Here is a 23,883-nt window from a genome sequence, read left to right on the forward strand (position 1 = left end):
TCAGATGGGGTTTGCTTAGCCTGGGTGTGAATGGTAGATCAGAGCTAACGAGAGAGAGAGATATGGGTCCTTAGTGAGATCCAGATTTGGCTCGTTGCACAGTGAAATATTTGTCCGGCACTCTGATCGTATATGTTTGTCTCTTGAGAGAGCGAGAGAAGGATGACAGAGATAAACTGGAAGTGGGGGATAGAGAAGTTTATCGTTATCATTCCAGCATGACTAAAATATTGACTTGTGGAGGTAATTGTGTTTTCCTACCCTACCAGATAGTAGATAGCATACAAGCCCATTGTAGCCTCCAATCTTCCATGCTGAGTCTCATTTTGTAGATTTGAATTGGCCCAGTTGGAATCATCACCTTAAGCTGCTAGAGAACCCTGTGGAATCCACTTAAAAATCTATTTCATTCTTTGTTTGCAACAACAACAAGAAATAATATAGAAAAAGAAGGCATGGTGTGGAGTACTGCTGGTGTGTATGTGTGTGTTATGCGAATAGGAATGGAATGCTGGGCTGGCACAGAGAGCACTAACATGTTTGTAAGTGCTGGTGTATATGATCAACATAAAATGTGTTGAAATGGTGCCCTCTGTAGGTGAAAAGTACATAACCAGCGAAGCATAAACATTGCACTTGTTCACATAACACATTAGGAACTAAACATTGTAAATCTTCAAAAGCTACAGAACTGTGAGCTCAAACACTGTATAGCTATTGCATTGCATTGCATTCTTAGTAAGCAAGTCAGAAAGGGAGAGGAAGGAAGGCAAGGAAACAAGGAGGTAGAGAGAGGTTGGCCACTGTAGTTGTCATGGAAACGGCGAGGCGGAGCATGTGGCGCCTCTTTGAGTGGGACCAGTTTGTTATTGGAGGTCACGTGGCCAGTCGCTAGGGACAGATGCACGTCCTGTACCTCGGATTGAAGCGTCGCGAGCTGCTGCTATCGCTAGTTTGAACAAAATGGCTGCAGAGGCACCACTAACGAAAGCCCGCTGAACGGTAGGAATTATCATCGACGATGTTTTAATGGATATCTTGGAAATACCCCCTCTCCAAATATTGGATTTTGCAAGAATTTGCTCTCTTGGATTCCTCTATTTGCGAACATTTCACAGTCGCGTGCTGTAAAACATATTTTTTTTTGCACTTTAAAAATGTCAGCTCATCAAAGACAAGGTAGGTTACTGAAAATGCATATGGTGTTGGTTTTAATATTTAGCTGAAAAAGTACACAAGTTGCACCGATATACTTTATCTTGCTTGACATTAGCTAGCTTGTTTGCTTAAATATCGCACTCTGCTGCCATTTCTTCCTTTCTCTGACACTTGCTCTATTTCACGTTGTTTCCTGAGATAATCAACATTTGCTTTGGTTGTTTGCAATTAAATTCGAGACTAGAGAACACGTTTTTAACCTAAAACTTCGCCAAATGGTTAGGACTACAGAGAGCTAACGGTAGCTGTATTGCTTTGCTACTGTAGCTTCTTGCTGCGACCGAAATATTGGTCTGTGATAAGGGTATCAAGGACAGAACATCGATTATTGTCATGCAAATTACACCTAAAATGGAATTCAAATTCACTAAAGCCCACAGTGGTAAATGAGGTAAGACTTATTGTATTTTCTAATCTTTTAACATGATTTATTTAGAGAAATATTTAAAGAGGTGCGGGGATTCGCATCCAAGCAAAGCGCCCCTGATATGCGGCTGCAGCTTCCGATTGATAAACAGCATCAATTTATCAAAACAGTGCCTAATGCCTTCATGTTTGAGTATTGCAACATTGTTGGCAATTTTCTAAATTTGACTACCAAGGTCTTGTTTTTATTAAATCACTTTATTGTAATAACCATCTTTAAAATGTATTCATAAAAGGAAACAAAACTGATCTGAAATGCAAACATAATGCACACTGGGAGGAAAATTATCAGTATAGCTAGAAAGAAGCAACTTTGACCGTGACATTTGCATTAACCAATGACATTTAATAATGGGCTTCAACAACATCCCACATGCGCATGCGGACTGGCATATGTGTTTGAAATGCTAAGCACATAGATCTATTTTAGAGTAAGCAGGTACTCATTCGGTACTGCTGTGGTGATAAAATAGACAATGTAGTCAAATACAGATACAAAATGAGCTGTTTGGGGTCACAAGCAGGACTACTATCCAATGGGTTAGGGTTATGGGGGTAGTAATGGGGGTGGTTAAACAAATTAGCCAAGGAATTGCGGGCTCTATCTGAGGTTATACACATTTGAGATTAGAGTGGTTTGGAAGCCCATCTTGGATCCTTTCCAATTCTCATGGCACTTCTGGTTAATTGCTTTGGCCCTGGTCTTGTCTAGAAGCGATACAGTATTTGTCCAAATTGACTTTTCGTTGCAGGTTAGCAGAATTGGGTTAGGGAAACAACTTTTGGCGTCAAATTTGACAAGCTGCATCCCATCTAGACATAACCTTTGGCCCTTGTGTGGTCGGAATACAGCCAATCAAATCTCTCTAGTCTAACCAAACAGACATGGCTGAAGCTGGGTCCACACTTACAGGCTTGGTTCTCTGCTTTAAAAAAAAAAAAAAATTATTTCACCTTTATTTAACCAGGTAGGCTAGTTGAGAACAAGTTCTCATTTGCAACTGCGACCTGGCCAAGATAAAGCATAGCAGTGTGAACAGGCAACACAGAGTTACACATGGAGTAAACAATTAACAAGACAATAACACAGTAGGAAAAAAAATGGGCAGTCTATATACAATGTGTGCAAAAGGCATGAGGAGGTAGGCGAATAATACAATTTTGCAGATTAACACTGGGGTGATAAATGATCAGATGGTCATGTACAGGTAGAGATATTGGGGTGCAAAAGAGCAGAAAAGTAAATAAATAAATAAAAAAACAGTATAAAAACAGTATGGGAATGAGGTAGGTGAAAATGGGTGGGCTATTTACCAATAGACTATGTACAGCTGCAGCGATCGGTTAGCTGCTCGGATAGCTGATGTTTGAAGTTGGTGAGGGAGATAAAAGTCTCCAACTTCAGCGATTTTTGCAGTTCGTTCCAGTCACAGGCAGCAGAGTACTGGAACGAAAGGCGGCCAAATGAGGTGTTGGCTTTAGGGATGATCAGTGCGATACACCTGCTGGAGCGCGTGCTACGGATGGGTGTTGCCATCGTGACCAGTGAACTGAGATAAGGCGGAGCTTTACCTAGCATGGACTTGTAGATGACCTGGAGCCAGTGGGTCTGGCGACGAATATGTAGCGAGGGCCAGCCGACTAGAGCATACAAGTCGCAGTGGTGGGTGGTATAAGGTGCTTTGGTGACAAAACGGATGGCACTATGATAGACTGCATCCAGTTTGCTGAGTAGAGTGTTGGAAGCCATTTTGTAGATGACATCGCCGAAGTCGAGGATCGGTAGGATAGTCAGTTTTACTAGGGTATGCTTGGCGGCGTGAGTGAAGGAGGCTTTGTTGCGGAATAGAAAGCCGACTCTTGATTTGATTTTCGATTGGAGATGTTTGATGTGAGTCTGGAAGGAGAGTTTGCAGTCTAGCCAGACACCTAGGTACTTATAGATGTCCACATATTCAAGGTCGGAACCATCCAGGGTGGTGATGCTAGTCGGGCATGCGGGTGCAGGCAGCGATCGGTTGAAAAGCATGCATTTGGTTTTACTCGCGTTTAAGAGCAGTTGGAGGCCACGGAAGGAGTGCTGTATGGCATTGAAGCTCGTTTGGAGGTTAGATAGCACAGTGTCCAATGACGGGCCGAAAGTATATAGAATGGTGTCGTCTGCGTAGAGGTGGATCAGGGAATCGCCCGCAGCAAGAGCAACATCATTGATATATACAGAGAAAAGAGTCGGCCCGAGAATTGAACCCTGTGGCACCCCATAGAGACTGCCAGAGGACCGGACAGCATGCCCTCCGATTTGACACACTGAACTCTGTCTGCAAAGTAATTGGTGAACCAGGCAAGGCAGTCATCCGAGAAACCGAGGCTATTGAGTCTGCCGATAAGAATATGGTGATTGACAGAGTCGAAAGCCTTGGCGAGGTCGATGAAGACGGCTGCACAGTACTGTCTTTTATCGATGGCGGTTATGATATCGTTTAGTACCTTGAGCGTGGCTGAGGTGCACCCGTGACCGGCTCGGAAACCAGATTGCACAGCGGAGAAGGTACGGTGGGATTCGAGATGGTCAGTGACCTGTTTGTTGACTTGGCTTTCGAAGACCGTAGATAGGCAGGGCAGGATGGATATAGGTCTATAGCAGTTTGGGTCCAGGGTGTCTCCCCTTTGAAGAGGGGGATGACTGCGGCAGCTTTCAATCCTTGGGGATCTCAGACGATATGAAAGAGAGGTTGAACAGGCTGGTAATAGGGGTTGCGACAATGGCGGCAGATAGTTTCAGAAATAGAGGGTCCAGATTGTCAAGCCCAGCTGATTTGTACGGGTCTAGGTTTTGCAGCTCTTTCAGAACATCTGCTATCTGGATTTGGGTAAAGGAGAACCTGGAGAGGCTTGGGCGAGGAGCTGCGGGGGCGGAGCTGTTGGCCGAGGTTGGAGTAGCCAGGCGGAAGGCATGGCCAGCCGTTGAGAAGTGCTTATTGAAGCTTTCGATAATCGTGGATTTATCGGTGGAGACCGTGTTACCTAGCCTCAGTGCAGTGGGCAGCTGGGAGGAGGTGCTCTTGTTCTCCATGGACTTCACAGTGTCCCAGAACTTTTTGGAGTTGGAGCTACAGGATGCAAACTTCTGCCTGAAGAAGCTGGCCTTAGCTTTCCTGACTGACTGCGTGTATTGGTTCCTGACTTCCCTGAACAGTTGCATATCACGGGGCTATTCGATGCTATTGCAGTCCGCCACAGGATGTTTTTGTGCTGGTCGAGGGCAGTCAGGTCTGGAGTGAACCAAGGGCTGTATCTGTTCTTGGTTCTGCATTTTTTGAACGGAGCATGCTTATCTAAAATGGTGAGGAAGTTACTTTTAAAGAATGACCAGGCATCCTCAACTGACGGGATGAGGTCAATGTCCTTCCAGGATACCCGGGCCAGGTCGATTAGAAAGGCCTGCTCACAGAAGTGTTTTAGGGAGCGTTTGACAGTGATGAGGGGTGGTCGTTTGACTGCGGCTCCGTGGCGGATACAGGCAATGAGGCAGTGATCGCTGAGATCCTGGTTGAAGACAGCGGAGGTGTATTTGGAGGGCCAGTTGGTCAGGATGACGTCTATGAGGGTGCCCTTGTTTACAGAGTTAGGGTTGTACCTGGTGGGTTCCTTGATGATTTGAGTGAGATTGAGGGCATCTAGCTTACATTGTAGGACTGCCGGGGTGTTAAGCATATCCCAGTTTAGGTCACCTAACAGAACAAACTCTGAAGCTAGATGGGGGCGATCAATTCACAAATGGTGTCCAGGGCACAGCTGGGAGCTGAGGGTGGTCGGTAGCAGGCGGCAACAGTGAGAGACTTATTTCTGGAGAGGGTAATTTTCAAAATTAGTAGTTCGAACTGTTTGGGTATGGACCTGGAAAGTATGACATTACTTGCAGGCTATCTCTGCAGTAGACTGCAACTCCGCCCCCTTTGGCAGTTCTATCTTGACGGAAGATGTTATAGTTGGGTATGGAAATCTCTGAATTTTTGGTGGCCTTCCTGAGCCAGGATTCAGACATGGCAAGGACATCAGGGTTAGCAGAGTGTGCTAAAGCAGTGAGTAAAACAAACTTAGGGAGGAGGCTTCTGATGTTGACATGCATAAAACCAAGGCTTTTTCGATCACAGAAGTCAACAAATGAGGGTACCTGGGGACATGCAGGGCCTGGGTTTACCTCCACATCACCCGCGGAACAGAGAAGGAGTAGTATGAGGGTGCGGCTAAAGGCTATCAAAACTGGTCGCCTAGAGCGTTGGGGGCAGAGGATAAGAGGAGCAGGTTTCTGGGCATGGTAGAATATATTCAGGGCATAATGCGCAGACAGGGGTATGGTGGGGTGCGGGTACAGCGGAGGTAGGCCCAGGCACTGGGTGATGATGAGAGAGGTTGTATCTCTGGACATGCTGGTTGTAATGGGTGAGGTCACCGCATGTGTGGGAGGTGGGACAAAGGAGGTAACAGGGGTATGCAGAGTGGGTCTAGGGGCTCCATTGTGAACTAAAACAATGATAACTAACCTGAACAACAGTATACAAGGCATATTGACATCTGAGAGAGACATACAGCGAGGCATACAGTAATCACAGGTGTTGAATTTGGAAAGCTAGCTAAAAACAGTAGGCGAGGCTAATCCGCTAGCACAACAAACAGCAGGTAAAATGGCGTTGACTAGGCAACGGGGCCGACAGGTAAGACAAACAAGCAGAAAGGAGTACCGTGATTAATGGACAGTCCAGCGTGCGTCAGCTATGTAGCCAAGAGATCAGTGTCCAGGGGGCAGCGGTGGATGGGCAGGGAGGCTGGGCTGGCGAGTGTTATCCAGGTTTTTAAAAACTAACAATGACTAAATAGCTTGTAGCTAGTTAGCTGGTTAGCGTCTGGAGGTTCTTGAGTGTGTCATAAAAATAAAAATAAGAGTAAAAGTAATAGCGATTCCGTATCACATTGGGTGAGGCAGGTTTCCGGAAGGTATAAACAAATTAAAAATCAAAAAGAGATGGGGTCAGAGAGTGATTGGGACGCGGTGGTTCAGACAGTTAGCAGGCCTGTGCTAACAAGCTAACAGTTCGTAGGCCCGAGCTAGACAAGGTAGCAGTTAGCGGACCGGAGCTTGACAAGCTAGCCGTTAGCAGGCCGAATTAGCAAGCAGGGAGATAGCGAGGGCTATAGAGTTAACCTTTGGGGGACGTCGCGATGGGGTGAGTCTGTTTATTCCTCTTCATGCGGTGAGCTGGAGATACAGCGATTCAGAAAGCTCGCGGGCCTTGGCCAGCAGATGGATCTTTGGCGATGTCGCAGCGGAAAAGCCTGTTGAAACCCCCTCGGACGATTATGTCGGCGGACCAGTCGTGATGGATCGGTGGGGCTCCGTGTCGGCAGTAGAGGGTCCAGGCCAATTGGCAAATTAGGTATTGTTGGACCTCTTCGGCTAGTCGGGAGATGGGCTTAGCTCGAGGCTAGCTCCAGGCTAACTGGTGCTTGCTCTGGGACAGAGACGTTAGCCAGGAGTAGCCACTCGGATTGCAGCTAGCTAGTTGCGATGATCCGGTGTAAAGGTTCAGAGCTTGCGGTAGGAGTCCGGAGATGTGGTAGAGAAAAAGCAGTCTGATATGCTTTGGGTAGATGTCGCGCTGGTGTCCTAGTTAGCGTTGAAGACCGCTAGCAGTGGCTAGCTACTAGCTAGTAGCTAGTTAGCTGGCTAGCTTCTGATGAGGGTTCCGATTCTAAAGTATAGAAAAAGCAGATCCGTACCACATTGGGTGATGCGGGTTGCAGGAGAGTATATTCAGCCTGTAGTTGGAAAGTGAGATTAAAATATGTACGAAATATATACAGAAAAAAAACGAGGAAAAACTATTTACACTATACAGGACGGGACAAGACAAAACACTTGTCCGACTGCTACGCCATCTTGGAGATTAAGCCTGCCATGTTTCTGTTGGTTGCTGTTGGTTGCTGATTTTTAAAAGGTAGCGACTTGCAAGCGATTTCCTCCTCTTGCTTTCTCTGACATGAATACACATTTATTGTTGATGGCAACTGCCTCCTGCTCTGGGCATGCAGTCATAATGGCTGGGCTGCCCTGGCATGAGTCTCCCAGAGAGGAAGGGGCTTGCCAGGCTGAAAGATGGGCCATGTTGCCAGAGTTGGAATGCGCTCCAGAGGAAGGTTGCTTTATTGTTCACAAGGCTTTGTTTATTTGAATAGAGACATGGAAGCACATGGTTATTTGTGAAAATGGATAGACCCATCAGGTGTTGCAGCAGTTTAGCTTATGCTAGTCAACACCCGTCCCTAGATGTGTTTATAGGAAGATGTCCTGTACCATTATTTTAGCGAGAGGGACTCCATGGCACAATGAGCTGTTCTTCTACAGTTGGAATCCTTTGAACTGTCAATATGTCATAATCTCTTTTTAATTGAAACACATTTTCTCTTCCTGTATCCCCTTATCCCTGTGACATCTGTCATTACACTGTCTTCACAGTCAGTTGACATCGACCACCCCACACACTCTTAATGCTCTGATTACTATACAGATCAGGTCTTAGGCCTGCACTCAGTTCCTCTCCTCAGCTCAGCATACACACAGTGGCCTGATGGTTAGGTTTCTCTGGCAGCTCTGGCAGTTTGGCTTACAGGGTAGTTGTTTGCCTTTGAAATGACTAACCTTGCTCTTTGTGAAATGCTCTGATGTCAAATTGTTTCTTAGAGATAGGTTTACATGTTTTGACTTTGCATGCCACACTATTGGCTAACCAGGACAGGATCTCTGAGGTAATGGTTTTCATTGGCTCTATTTCTTAGTCCCAAATGAATAAGTACAAAGCGATCGAAGCACAGATCAGCATAACTAAAGCATATCACTCTCCTAGTCCCAACTCAGCAGTTTGGTCCTCAGGCGTTCTCTAAGCAGCCAGAAAGGCAAATTCATTCTTGATAATTGAGTGCCATACAAGTGGATGTACTAGGCTGAATATGATGTATAGTGTACGCCTAAGTGAGGAAAAGCCTTGATCCACAGCCTCTTCACATGAATCACTTAATCTGATTCTGAATACCGCCAACACCCAGCAGGTTCTGTCGCTAACTATTCATTAGCTCAACTCTATTAAACATCTTTTTGTTGATGATCTAAAGAGTGGACCTTTTCATTCTTTGATGTGGGTTTCATATGTTAGTGTAACTAAGCAGTCAACAGCCAGTCTGTTTGATTTGACAGATAGCCTTGCAATAGATTATCTTTTGCATTCAGCTCACACACTGAATTGCAAATTCGTAAAGTTGTGCAGACTTGCAAGGGAAATATCAGTTTGGGGAGGAACCACACTTGAAGATTTTCTCCCCACTACCCACTATTAGAATCTCTCTGTTCTAGATTAAACATCGATCTCAGTGGGAGATCCTGGTGATTTTATAACTGCAAATTCAAAGAGATGTGCAAGCTGGCAATGGAAATATCACAGTCTGAAAACCCCACTTTGAGATATTCTCCAAGATATCCTAGTGAATTCATGAATGGATATGGACGTCCATCCTCCCAACTAGGCTACCAGACCTGAAACGGAATGGACGCCATATCTTTTGATAAGATGTAGACTAGACCTCTGAAGCACAATCCTTCTGTTTCCTTATAAACAACTCATTCCCTTTATAATGTCATCGTTGTCTTTTGCCCTATTACGGGCAGCAGTCATTCAATGGCACCATGTTGGTAAACGTTAGGCCAGGTTTAACGAGCCATGAAGCTGGCGCTGGGGCTTTTCTCTCTGCTAACGCATGTTCACTCCCAGAGGGGCTGAGCTCTGGGGCAGAACACTTGTCATTCTCCAAGTAGACCTAAATGAGGCAAAGGGGAGATTATTGAAAGGCCCTTGAAGTGAACAGTAGGGTTTTTCCCCCTGAGGTCTGACTGAAGGCTTGGCTTTCTGGTTTCGTAGACTTCTGAAGAGAGGCCCACTTGAGGTGACCAATTTGAGTCATCCACTGATTCCACTCTCTAACAGCCTCTCAAGCCCAGTGTCAGTACTTCAATAGACTTTATATCCTTTAGCCTTGTATGTAAAAAATATTTGGTATAATATATATATTTTTAAATTACACTAAGAAATGCAGACTAGGTTACTTGGCCAAAGTGGGCCATTGAACATGTTAATGGCAGTTAGCTCATCAGTTGGACCTTCAGCAAGTCTAGCAAGTTGTTTTATTGAATTTACACAAAGTTCTGGAGTTGTTCTTCACCTGCTTCAGTAAAAATAGTTCCTGACTGCCCAGCCCTGCACAAAGACAGCATTTATTACGTTGATCGGTCTTAATTTAGTCTTCTTTCTACGGGAGTTTCCCTTCATATACAGCCCTTTCACCTGCTGGATAATGGCTTTTTATGAAGATGAATGTGGAAACAGAGCAAGTGCCACGTGATTGGAGTCTAATAAGTTATTTTGTTGGGGTCGTTCTGTGATCTATTGGAGCAATAAGTTGTTTGACCGGGCTTGTGAAACGGCTGCCCCGGTGACTGACCCCGGTTACTGACCCCGGTTACTGACGGAGAGGATGAAAGTCATCGGGAACTTCAACTGCTGGAGCCGATCCATAGCTTTTATTTCTGGGGGCCTGCTAAGAGTGCCAGGAAGAGTGTAGCATCTGAAACATCTCCTGGCCAGAGCATTAGCATGACTTCATAGACAATAGCTTCTAGTTCTTTGAAGAGGGAGATCCTCTTTGCTATGTTAGAGGAATATCATCATCTATTGCCCAGTTGTTGTTTTTTCTCTTTCCTTATACAGTACCACTCAAACATTTGGACACACCTACTCCATGCTGTTATCAAGGCAAAGAGTGGCTACTTTGAAGAATCTCAAATATAAAATATATTTGAATTGGTTTAACACTTTTTTTTTGGTTACATGTGTTATTTCATAGTTTTTATGTCTTCACTACTATTCTACAATGTAGAAAATAGTAAAAAATAAAGAAAAACCATTTGATGAGTAGGTGTGTTCAGACTTTTGACTGGTTGTGTGTGTGTGTGTGTGTGTGTGGGTGGATAATTCTCTCTCACACACATATGTGTGTTTCATGAGCTAAAATGAAAGATCCTGGAAATGTTCTAAACGCACAAAAAGCGTATTTCTCCAATTTTGTGGACAAAAATGTTTACATCCTTATTAGTGAGCATTTCTCCTTTTGCCATGATAATCCATCCACTTGACGTGTGTGGCATATCAAGAAACTGATTAAACAGCATGATCGTTACATAGGTGCACCTTGTGCTGGCTACAATAAGGCCCCTCTAAAAAGTGCAATTTTGACACACAACAATGCCACAGATGTCTCAAGTTTAGGGAGCGTGCAATTGGCATGCTAACTGCAGGAATGTCCACGAGTTGTTGCCTCCAAAGTCGTTTTAGAGAATTTGTCAGTAGGTCCAACCGGCCTCACAACCGCAGACCACGTGTAACCGCCCAGGACCTCCACACCTGGCTTCTTCACCTGTGGGATCGTCTGAGAACAGCCACATTTAGTCATTTTAAGTCCCACCCTTCAGCTACCATCAACCCCTGCCATCTATCTCTGAACACCATCCAGTTTTGATTTCTATTTGCCATATATTTTTCAGATGTGATGTTTCACAAATGTTCTGAACCTTTCTTTTATCTTAGTTTCTACAGATTGTAAATTAAAGAAACATATTGTTCAGATTATTATTATGTTATTGGTGAATTGACTGACTTCAAATCATCCAGCAGTCCTATTTGCAGAGTTGGCTCCAGGTAAATTCTTCAGCCATTCCTGAACCTGCGACCAAAAACAAGCTACATATTTGACAGTACCAAAACAAGTGCTCTAATGATTCTCTCTCTTCGCAGCAAAGTCTGCAGTGCTGGGATGGTTGTATCACCCTTTAATGTAACATTTAATTGGTCATTGACATTTAACATTTAAATGGCAAGAATTTTGTATAATTTAAATTGAAAAACTAAGTTTTGCGTATCATTTCATAAACCATGTGCCATGGAATCGGTACATCGGGAATCTCCTCTCAACTATCTTGCAATCTATATGGCACAGCGGTCACTTTGTTGTTGTCCTGAAATGAAACTTCTATACTTTTTATCACCATTTTAAAAAACAAAACAAATTTAGGTATTTAATGCAGGGCCGACAGACAAGTGTCGACCTTCTCCCCTTCCAAGTGCTTTTTCCATTTATGTGGTAATGCTGCAATTAGTTGGTTTTCATTTTAGATTGAGAAGACATTTGTGTTAGCTGCATGTGTGACAAGTCAACCAGTCCTATAATTTGTAATTTTATAATTTATTTTCAAATTATATATTTTTTTGATCAATTAGTATATTTGAGTTTAACCATAGTATTTGTTGTTTTACATTTACATTTAAGTCATTTAGCAGACGCTCTTATCCAGAGCGACTTACAAATTGGTGCATTCACCTTATGACATCCAGTGGAGCAGCCACTTTACAATAGTGCATCTAAATCTTTTAAGGGGGGGGTGAGAAGGATTACTTTATCCTATCCTAGGTATTCCTTAGGATATCCTAGGTATTCCTCCCCCTTCCTGTAATGTTTGTTCTGTCTTTTCTGGTGGATTAAACTGAAATTGCAACCAGCTTTCTATTGCTTGTTTTAAAAATAGCCATATTTTGGAGATTTCATTTTCGAATAAAAGGAAGAGAGTGGTTGTAATTGGGGAAAAAGCCATTCTTGAACATGGGGTGAGCCATTCTTACTAAGCTGCTAGAGAAGCAGTTTGAATTTAAGTGTAGTTGTTGTATGATTGAAGCCTTTAGTGAGATGCTTTATTATTGAATCGTTTATGCTCTCCAAATTAATATTCATTATAATTTTGTCTGGCTTGCCATTCCAAATAAAATATAATGAACCCATTTGTATAAGAGATTCTCCAAAATGGAAATATTCCAGGCTTTTATGTATAAATTCCAGTCATACTTTATCAAAAGCCTTTTTCAAATTCCGCTGTGGATACCAGCCTGGTTTCCCAGATTTCTTTAATTTAACTGTCCTTTTTTGGCAGATGGATGGAGAATTTTAAGCAGTGTTTTGGGATAGCCGAAGGGCTCCAATGTGGCACATCAGATCTCGTTTTCCAGAGCGTTTTGGGAAGTGCGGTCTGTCTTCCTAATGTACGATCGTGCCAAGCAGAGAGGCTGCAGTCTGATTCCGCCATTGCGGCTGCTGCGGTTGCTAGCGAGCAAGCAACCCTTCTCCCAGGGGCTCAGCAGCCTCGCTCTTATTTGTCTTGCAGTGCTGGCATTCTTGGCTCTGTGCCCAGTGACAATCGTCTCTCGCAAGCCCCCTTCCCCCCACCGAGCGCACACCCACCACCTCCCCCCTTCCTTGTATGTGTTCTCACACCCACCACCTCCCCCCTTCCTTGTATGTGTTCTCACACCCACCACCTCCCCCTTCCTTGTATGTGTTCTCACACCCCCACCACCTCCCCCTTCCTTGTATGTGTTCTCACACCCACCACCTCCCCCTTCCTTGTATGTGTTCTCACACCCACCACCTCCCCCTTCCTTGAATGTGTTCTCACACCCACCACCTCCCCCTTCCTTGTATGTGTTCTCACACCCACCACCTCCCCCTTCCTTGTATGTGTTCTCACACCCACCACCTCCCCTCTTCCTTGTATGTGTTCTCACACCCACCACCACCTCCACCCCCTTCCTTGTATGTGTTCTCACACCCACCACCTCCCCCTTCCTTGTATGTGTTCTCACACCCACCACCTCCCCCTTCCTTGTATGTGTTCTCACACCCACCACCTCCCCCTTCCTTGTATGTGTTCTCACACCCACCCACCACCTCCCCCTTCCTTGTATGTGTTCTCACACCCACCACCTCCCCCTTCCTTGTGTGTTCTCACACCCACCACCTCCCCCTTCCTTGTATGTGTTCTCACACCCACCACTCCCCCTTCCTTGTATGTGTTCTCACACCCACCACCTCCCCCTTCCTTGTATGTGTTCTCACACCCACCACCTCCCCCTTCCTTGTATGTGTTCTCACACCCACCACCTCCCCCTTCCTTGTATGTGTTCTCACACCCACCAGAGTGTCTGGATATCAAAAGCAGCCTGCACACCCACCTTCCCACCCCATCATACCATTACCCTGTTTATTGTACGGTCCTTCCTCTACTCTCTCTCTGATTGCCTTTTGTCCACCTTTGTTCCCAGAAGCAGTCTGGTTTAATAGACATCACCTTTCTAATCCTCTTGTTGTGTTTTAGTGGTTCTATCCTCCAGCACCTCAAGAAGCAGCATCAAGCTCAAGGCTGCACGTTTAGCTTATCAATCACTGTCTTCCTGCTCCAAACTGACTGCTGGCTGGCACTGCCTCAATGTCCATGTCAGTCATTCAACCCTCTGACAGTCCAAACAACTCATTTTTTCAACGTCTCTCTCATTTAGATACCTTATTTTGGCATTTCTTGGGGATCCACCTCCCTAGACCATGCACGCTCTCTCACACGCACACACACACACACACACACACACACACACACACACAGGGCTGCACAATTAATCGGATTCACATTGAAATTGCAATATGGATAAGATCCATGTCACGTGATATTTTGAAAGGCATCTCAGCCCAGTGTAACGGACGTTTTTATAGTTATTTTCCTCTTGCAGTGGCTTCCCCCACACACCAAGCAGCACCGTTCCTCCTCCCTGTTAGTTACTATATGTTTTTATAGTTATTTTCCTCTTGCAGATCCCCCACATTGTTCCTCCTCCTCCCTGTTAGTTACTATATGTTTTTATAGTTATTTTCCTCTTGCAGTGGACTTCCCCCACACACCAAGCAGCACCGTTCCTCCTCCTCCCTGTTAGTTACTATATGTTTTTATAGTTATTTTCCTCTTGCAGTATTTTCCCCACACACCAAGCAGCACCGTTCCTCCTCCTCCCTGTTAGTTACTATATGTTTTTATAGTTATTTTCCTCTTGCAGTGGCTTCCCCCACACACCAAGCAGCACCGTTCCTCCTCCTCCCTGTTAGTTACTATATGTTTTTATAGTTATTTTCCTCTTGCAGTGGCTTCCCCCACACACCAAGCAGCACCGTTCCTCCTCCCTGTTAGTTACTATATGTTTTTATAGTTATTTTCCTCTTGCAGTGGCTTCCCCCACACACCAAGCAGCACCGTTCCTCCTCCTCCCTGTTAGTTACTATATGTTTTTATAGTTATTTTCCTCTTGCAGTGGCTTCCCCCACACACCAAGCAGCACCGTTCCTCCTCCTCCCTGTTAGTTACTATATGTTTTTATAGTTATTTTCCTCTTGCAGTGGCTTCCCCCACACACCAAGCAGCACCGTTCCTCCTCCCCGTTATTTTCCTCCCCCCACACACCAAGCAGCACCGTTCCTCCTCCCTGTTAGTTACTATATGTTTTTATAGTTATTTTCCTCTTGCAGTGGCTTCCTCCTCCTCCTCCCTGTTAGTTACTATATGTTTTTATAGTTAGTTGCTTTTCCTCTCCTCCCTGTTAGTTACTATATGTTTTTATAGTGGCTTCCCCCCCCACACACTGTTAGTTACTATATGTTTTTAAGCAGCACCGTTCCTCCTCCTCCCTGTTAGTTACTATATGTTTTTATAGTTATTTTCCTCTTGCAGTGGCTTCCCCACACACCAAGCAGCACCGTTCCTCTCCTCCCTGTTAGTTACTATATGTTTTTATAGTTATTTTCCTCTTGCAGTGGCTTCCCCACACACCAAGCAGCACCGTTCCTCCTCCTCCTGTTAGTTACTATATGTTTTTATAGTTATTTTCCTCTTGCAGTGGCTTCCCCACACACCAAGCAGCACCGTTCCTCCTCCTCCCTGTTAGTTACTATATGTTTTTATAGTTATTTTCCTCTTGCAGTGGCTTCCCCACCGTTCCTCCTCCTCCCTGTTAGTTACTATATGTTTTTATAGTTATTTTCCTCTTGCAGTGGCTTCCCCACACACCAAGCAGCACCGTTCCTCCTCCTCCCTGTTAGTTACTATATGTTTTTATAGTTATTTTCCTCTTGCAGTGGCTTCCCCCACACACCAAGCAGCACCGTTCCTCCTCCTCCCTGTTAGTTACTATATGTTTTTATAGTTATTTTCCTCTTGCAGTGACTTCCCCCACACACCAAGCAGCACCGTTCCTCCTCCTCCCTGTTAGTTACTATATGTTTTTATAGTTATTTTCCTCTTGCAGTGGCTTCCCCCACACACCAAGCAGCACCGTTCCTCCTCCTCCCTGTTAGTTACTATATGTTTTTATAGTTATTTTCCTCTTGCAGTGGCTTCCCCCACACACCAAGCAGCACCGTTCCTCCTCCTCCCTGTTAGTTACTATATGTTTTTATAGTTATTTTCCTCTTGCAGTGGCTTCCCCACACACCAAGCAGCACCGTTCCTCCTCCTCCCTGTTAGTTACTATATGTTTTTATAGTTATTTTCCTCTTGCAGTGGCTTCCCCACACACCAAGCAGCACCGTTCCTCCTCCTCCCTGTTAGTTACTATATGTTTTTATAGTTGCTATATGTTTTTATAGTTATTTTCCTCTTGGCTTTTCCTCCCTGTTAGTTACTATATGTTTTTATAGTTATTTTCCTCTTGCAGTGGCTTCCCCACACACCAAGCAGCACCGTTCCTCCTCCTCCCTGTTAGTTACTATATGTTTTTATAGTTATTTTCCTCTTGCAGTGGCTTGTTCCTCCTCCTCCCTGTTAGTTACTATATGTTTTTATAGTTATTTTCCTCTTGCAGTGGCTTCCCCCACACACCAAGCAGCACCGTTCCTCCTCCCTGTTAGTTACTATATGTTTTTATAGTTATTTTCCTCTTGCAGTGGCTTCCCCCACACACCAAGCAGCACCGTTCCTCCTCCCTGTTAGTTACTATATGTTTTTATAGTTATTTTCCTCTTGCAGTGGCTTCCCCCACACACCAAGCAGCACCGTTCCTCCTCCTCCCTGTTAGTTATATGTTTTTTTTATAGTTATTTTCCTCCCTGTTGTTACTATATGTTTTTATAGGCTTCCCCACACACCAAGCAGCACCGTTCCTCCTCCTCCCTGTTAGTTACTATATGTTTTTATAGTTATTTTCCTCTTGCAGTGGCTTCCCCCACACACCAAGCAGCACCGTTCCTCCTCCTCCCTGTTAGTTACTATATGTTTTTATAGTTATTTTCCTCTTGCAGTGGCTTCCCCCACACACCAAGCAGCACCGTTCCTCCTCCTCCCTGTTAGTTACTATATGTTTTTATAGTTATTTTCCTCTTGCAGTGGCTTCCCCCACACACCAAGCAGCACCGTTCCTCCTCCTCCCTGTTAGTTACTATATGTTTTTATAGTTATTTTCCTCTTGCAGTGGCCCACACACCAAGCAGCACCGTTCCTCCTCCTCCCTGTTAGTTACTATATGTTTTTATAGTTATTTTCCTCTTGCAGTGGCTTCCCCCACACCAAGCAGCACCGTTCCTCCTCCTCCCTGTTAGTTACTATATGTTTTTATAGTTCCGTTCCTCCTCCTCCCTGTTAGTTACTATATGTTTTTATAGTTATTTTCCTCTTGCAGTGGCTTCCCCCACACACCAAGCAGCACCGTTCCTCCTCCTCCCTGTTAGTTACTATATGTTTTTATAGTTATTTTCCTCTTGCAGTGGCTTCCCCACACACCAAGCAGACCGTTCCTCCTCCTCCCGTTCCTCCTCCTCCCCTGTTAGTTACTATATGTTTTTTTTATTTTCCTCTTAGTTATTTTCCTCTCCCTGTTGTTACTATATGTTTTTATAGTTATTTTCCTCTTGCAGTGGCTTCCCCACACACCAAGCAGCACCGTTCCTCCTCCTCCCTGTTAGTTACTATATGTTTTTATAGTTATTTTCCTCTTGCAGTGGCTTCCCCACACACCAAGCAGCACCGTTCCTCCTCCTCCCTGTTAGTTACTATATGTTTTTATAGTTATTTTCCTCTTGCAGTGGCTTCCCCACACACCAAGCAGCACCGTTCCTCCTCCTCCCTGTTAGTTACTATATGTTTTTATAGTTATTTTCCTCTTGCAGTGGCTTCCCCCACACACCAAGCAGCACCGTTCCTCCTCCTCCCTGTTAGTTACTATATGTTTTTATAGTTATTTTCCTCTTTGGCTTCCCCACACACCAAGCAGCACCGTTCCTCCTCCTCCCTGTTAGTTACTATATGTTTTTATAGTTATTTTCCTCTTGCAGTGACTTCCCCCACACACCAAGCAGCACCGTTCCTCCTCCTCCCTGTTAGTTACTATATGTTTTTATAGTTATTTTCCTCTTGCAGTGACTTCCCCCACACACCAAGCAGCACCGTTCCTCCTCCTCCCTGTTAGTTACTATATGTTTTTATAGTTATTTTCCTCTTGCAGTGGCTTCCCCCACACACCAAGCAGCACCGTTCCTCCTCCTCCCTGTTAGTTACTATATGTTTTTATAGTTATTTTCCTCTTGCAGTGACTTCCCCCACACACCAAGCAGCACCGTTCCTCCTCCTCCCTGTTAGTTACTATATGTTTTTATAGTTATTTTCCTCTTGCAGTGACTTCCCCCACACACCAAGCAGCACCGTTCCTCCTCCTCCCTGTTAGTTACTATATGTTTGCATGCTGTTCTGTTGGGTCAAATGCAGTCAACCGATTGTTCCAAACAAGAACTATGCTGCTTTCAACTTCCCTTCTTAAATAAGTCATTCTCTTTCTATGATTCCGGCAGTTCATCCAAGTGATTTGATCTTTGTTCCACGTCAAATTGCAATCGGAATATTTGGTTTAAAAAAAATGAAAGTCCTTGTTTCACAGTCCTTTTACCAGAGTTGTCTTGCACAAGGACCAACTGATCCTGAACAGAAATGATTCTGGACAGTTTCCAGTATGTGTAGCCTAGGTCTATGTATGTGTAGCCTAGGTCTATGTATGTGTAGCCTAGGTCTATGTATGTGTAGCCTAGGTCTATGTATGTGTAGCCTAGGTCTATGTATGTGTAGCCTAGGTCTATGTATGTGTAGCCTAGGTCTATAGGTATGTGTAGCCTAGGTCTATGTTTTCCAGCTCAGCCTGTGACTAGACAGACAGCAGTTTAGATCAACTGGGCCATCACTCCATTCCTCTGATACTATGTGACACCAGCACGGTGCATCAATGTTGAATGGAGACCGTGGCTATATTTATCCAGCAGCTGTAGCTAGGCTTAATAGCTGGGCTCTGGGCCCCACAAAAATAAATATTTATGGATCTAATGGGTTAGCCGTGGTATGGAAGCACATCGGAGTTCTGAGGCAAATTTCCATCCACATAATCTCAGGTCTTCAACCCTAATAACAGCCAGACAGTAGGAGTTGCCTATTAATAGCTCTGTTCTTTCCTGTTGCTGCTCTTTGGAACCAAATAGGCCAACATGGAGAACCTGCAGCGGCTTATGGCTAGTCAACAGTTTTCCACTTAACACATGGAGCTACATGGAGCACTCAGCTCTGTTCCAAGCTAGTCTGTGGCCCATGCTGTGAGGTAACTCCCGGTGAAGTGTTAAGAGGACCAAAGCCAAGATTAGCCCCCGAGATTGGCTGATTAGCCCGCCGGCTGGCCAATCAGTGCATGGCTACGTGGATATGTGAGAGACAGCGTTTTTTGTGTGCGATTTCTTTGAGACATTCGCCAGCTTACACACGTTACTATTATCAGGTCAGTTGTTTTAGCTTAGTTGCTAATTGCCTGCGTGAGCAACTGCACCTCCTTATGTTGTATTGAAGTCTGTGGTAGACTTGCCTTATTGTGCTTCAGCCTGCTTCTTTGCCTTCTGTTTATATTGCATCCTAATGGAAGAAGGGGGGCAGACTGTGTTGGTTATGGTAGTTGTGTTTTTATAGGCTAGGCATTTTTCTCAAACCTTCTCCCTCAGACATGTTGAATTCCAACAAAAACACACCTGATTTGGGCTCCCGAGTGGGCCGGTGGTCTAAGGCACTGCATCTCAGTGCTAGACGCGTCACTACAGACACTGGTTCGATTCCAGGCTGTATCACAACCGTCCGTGATTGGGAGTCCCATAGTGCGGCGCACAATTGTCCCAGCGTCATCCGGGGTTGGCCGTCATTGTAAATAAGAATTTGTTCTTAACTGACTTGCCTAGTTTAAATTTTAAAAAATAACTAATCAAATTTGGTCTTTCTAGAGACTGTGTCAACCCTGATGCCCCGAAGACCGGTGACTAATATGCAGTGCACTGCGCAACGGCCTAAAAACCTAACTGACTCTGGATCAGTGCTTAAGGGCCAACATCCACCACCTCTCCACCTGGCTGCACACTCATCAGGCCTCGGGAGCTCTTGTTGCCAGGCGATGGCACGGCATTGCAGCACATGCTTGGCTTACATTTTTAGATGCAATTTCTCATCTCCGGTTCAAGGAAACCGGATTCCAATTTGTGTATTTTTCCATGCAGTTAATATTCTCCCATCTCTGTCCTTAAATGCTGGAGCTTTTTAAGTGAAAAGAGAAAAGGCCTAGGCTTATTAAGGCTAAATATAGGATCGGACGCATCCCAAATGGCACCCTATTCCCTAATATAGTGCTCTGGTCAAAAGTAGTGGACAATGTAGGGAATAGGGTGCCATTTGGGACGCTGAATACTCACCTCTCCTCTGGAACAGCTTGCTGCTCGTGAAAGGATGTGGAAATGTCAGGTCGTTTGTGTGTGTTTTTTTAATGGCTTTGGAGCATGTGTGTGGAGTGGAGGCTTGGCAGGCCTTTGTCTCTGAGAGCTGGGTCCCTACCAGGTAAGATGCAGTACTCTGAGGGATCTGGGGAGTGGCAGTTACTACTGAGTGAGGCTGTGCCTCACTTTACCTGGGTCATTCAATACTGGTCATAGAGATGTCAGGCAGCCGGTCAAAAGCAGTGCACTGTATTGTGAATAACAGGGTGAGATGCAGCCTTACTCAGCCTACTGAGTCTGGGTTGTCTTGGAGTTGGCGGTAGGTACTGGCTGGATGTCTGGGGATTGAAGAATGGGGCCTCATATCAAGGGTTTCAGTAACACTAAGAGGACCACAGCTCTGTCCTCCACCAGCACCACAATGCCTCCTAATAATTTCCAGACCACACAAGTCATCCACACAAGCCAACCCGAGCCAATACAACCCAAGCCACACACACACGCAGGTCAATCTGTTAATGGTGTTTCTATTGTCTGTACATTCCCTCAGTAAAGAGCTGCAGTGAGTAGTTCTAACTCTCTGCTTCAGAATGGAATTCATGGGAGGATTCCAGGTGTTCACGTGCAGACAGTCTTCACCTCGCCAGCAACCGCGTTGTAAAACATGTCTGTCTTTTGATCCTCTGTTCCAGCCGAGAGAAGAAGCAGAGAACACGAGACCAGAACCATTTGATGGAAGAAAAGAAAAAGAGAAAGCAAGAAGAAAAGAAAAAGAAGGAAGCTGCTCAGAAAAAGGTGTGACGTCATATGGTTCTTGTTGTTTGGACACACTACTATCATACTACCTCATACAGCACCAACCCCTGTTTTTATCATACTACCTCATACAGCACCAACCCCTGTTTTTATCATACTACCTCATACAGCACCAACCCCTGTTTTTACCATACTACCTCATACAGCACCAACCCCTGTTTTTATCATACTACCTCATACAGCACCAACCCCTGTTTTTATCATACTACCTCATACAGCACCAACCCCTGTTTTTATCATACTACCTCATACAGCACCAACCCCTGTTTTTATCATACTACCTCATACAGCACCAACCCCTGTTTTTATCACTACTACTGTTTTTCACTACAGCGCCAACCCCTGTTTTTATCATACTACCTCATACAGCGCCAACCCCTGTTTTTATCATACTACCTCATACAGCACCAACCCCTGTTTTTTTATCATACTACTCATACAGCACCAACCCCTGTTTTTATCTCATCACAGCACCAACCCCTGTTTTTATCATACTACCTCATACAGCACCAACCCCTGTTTTTATCATACTACCTCATACAGCACCAACCCCTGTTTTTACCATACTACCTCATACAGCGCCAACCCCTGTTTTTATCATACTACCTCATACAGCGCCAACCCCTGTTTTTACCATACTACCTCATACAGCGCCAACCCCTGTTTTTATCATACTACCTCATACAGCGCCAACTAGAGGTCGACTGATTAATCGTAATGGCCGATTTTTAATTGGGGCCGATTTCAAGTTTTCATAACAATCGGCAATCTGCGTTTTTTGACACCCATTCTGGCCGATTATATTGCACTCCAGGAGGACACTGCATGGCAGGCTGACTACCTGTTATGTGAGTGCAGCAAGGAGCCAAGGTAAGGTGCTACCTAGCATTAAACGTATCTTATAAAAAACAATCAATCTTAACATAATCACTAGTTAACTACACATGGTTGATGATATTACTAGTTTATCTAGCTTGTCCTGCGTTGCATATAATCGATGTGGTGCCTGTTAATATATCATTGAGTCATAGCCTACTTCGCCAAACGGGTGTTTTAACAAGCGCATTCGCGAAAAAAGCACTGTCGTTGCACCATGTGTACCGCACCATAAACATCAATGCCTTTATTAAAATCAATACAAGTATATATTTTTAAACCTGCATATATAGTTAATATTGCCTGCTAACATGAATTTCTTTTAACTAGGGAAATTGTCACTTCTCTTGCGTTCTGTTCTGTGCAACAGAGTCAGGGTATATGCAGAAGTTTGAGCCGCCTGGCTCATTGCGAACTGTGTGAAGACCATTTCTTGCTAACAAAGACCGTGATTAATTTGCCAGAATTGTACATAATTATAACATTGAAGGTTGTGCAATGTAGCAGCAATATTTAGACTTAGGGTTGCCACTCGTTCTATAAAATACGGAACAGTTCCGTATTTCAAAATGATAGTTTCCGGATTTGACCATATTAATGACCTAAGGCTCGTATTTCTGTGTGGTATTATATTATAATTAAGTCTCTGATTTGATAGAGCAGTCTGTCTGAGCGGTGGTAGGCAGCAGCAGGCTCGTATGCATTCATTCAAACAGCACTTTCCTGCATTTGCCAGCAGCTATTTGACTTAAAGCCTATCAACTCCAGAGATTAGGCTGGAAATACTAAAGTGCCTATTAGAACATCCACTAGTCAATTAAAGGAAATACAAATGGTATAGAGAGAAATAGTCCTATAATAACTACAACAAAAAACTTCTTACCTGGGAATATGGAAGACTCATGTTAAAAGGAACCACCAGCTTTCATATGTTCTCAGCAAGGAACATAAACGTTAGCTTTTTTACATGGCACATATTGCACTTTTACTTCTCCAACACTTTTGTTTTTGCATTATTTAAACCAAATTGAATATGTTTCATTATTTATTTGAGACTAAATAGATGTTATTGATGTATTATATTAAGTGTTCATTCAGTATTGTTGTAATTGTCATTATTATAAATATAAATAAAAATTGGCCGACTTAATCGGTATCGACTTTTTTTTTGTTCCTCCAATAATCGGTATCGGCATGAAAAATCATAATCGGTCGACCTCTAGCACCAACCTGCATTTTTATGGTACTACCTCATACAAGCACCAACCCCTGTTGTTAATGGTGTAGCTTTACACAAAGCAAGAGGATGATATCAGCCTCTACCCTGTGCCCTGCTCTCTTCCTCTCCTCTTTCACCCTCCCTCGCTCCCTCTGCTCTGAACCATGTCAGTAAGTGATCCCTTTCCACTCCGTTGGCTAAACAGGCTAACGTGTCATGCTGCTTCTCTTTATCACATGCAGCCTCCTGTGAGGCTGAGGAAAGCAGAGCTGAAGGGGGGAGCTGGCCAGCGTGTGTGTGTGTGTTCCTGCATACGCCACTGTACCTGTGTGTGTGTGTTGTCTGCCTCTTATTTCACTTTCTGGCTAACTAATCCACATGACCCACCATGCAAAAGCCCCTAAGCTCAGCCGGTGGAGGGATGAACATAAAACATGTAGCATTATAATAGGCTAATAAGAACATTTCCCTGAACATTCTGTTCCAATGGAATGGGCTGGCTTTCAGTCAGAGCAAGGCTGAAGTGCAGGCAGCCAACCCAGTAGCATGCTAACGCTAGCAGGCTAACTCCGAGAGAGGAGACC

General features: G+C 44.4%; 1 protein-coding gene across 7 annotated transcripts in view; it reads left to right on the plus strand.

Annotated features, from left to right (window-relative positions):
- The first annotated feature begins 895 nt into the window (after positions 1-895).
- tnrc6c1 (trinucleotide repeat containing adaptor 6C1) overlaps positions 896-23,883 on the plus strand; it is a 105,073-nt gene continuing 82,085 nt past the window's right edge. For 6 of the 7 annotated variants that reach the window (XM_065010512.1, XM_065010514.1, XM_065010515.1 and 3 more), the window contains exons 1-2: positions 896-1,179; positions 21,081-21,183. In XM_065010512.1, coding sequence (XP_064866584.1) covers positions 21,121-21,183 — 63 coding nt within the window. In that variant the 5' untranslated portion in view covers positions 896-1,179; positions 21,081-21,120. The remainder of the gene's footprint in view (positions 1,180-21,080; positions 21,184-23,883) is intronic. The other variant, XM_065010513.1, reaches the window with a different exon arrangement.

This window comes from Oncorhynchus nerka, linkage group LG26, assembly GCF_034236695.1.
Source record: "Oncorhynchus nerka isolate Pitt River linkage group LG26, Oner_Uvic_2.0, whole genome shotgun sequence".
In the NCBI taxonomy this organism is placed as follows: Eukaryota; Metazoa; Chordata; class Actinopteri; order Salmoniformes; family Salmonidae; genus Oncorhynchus; species Oncorhynchus nerka.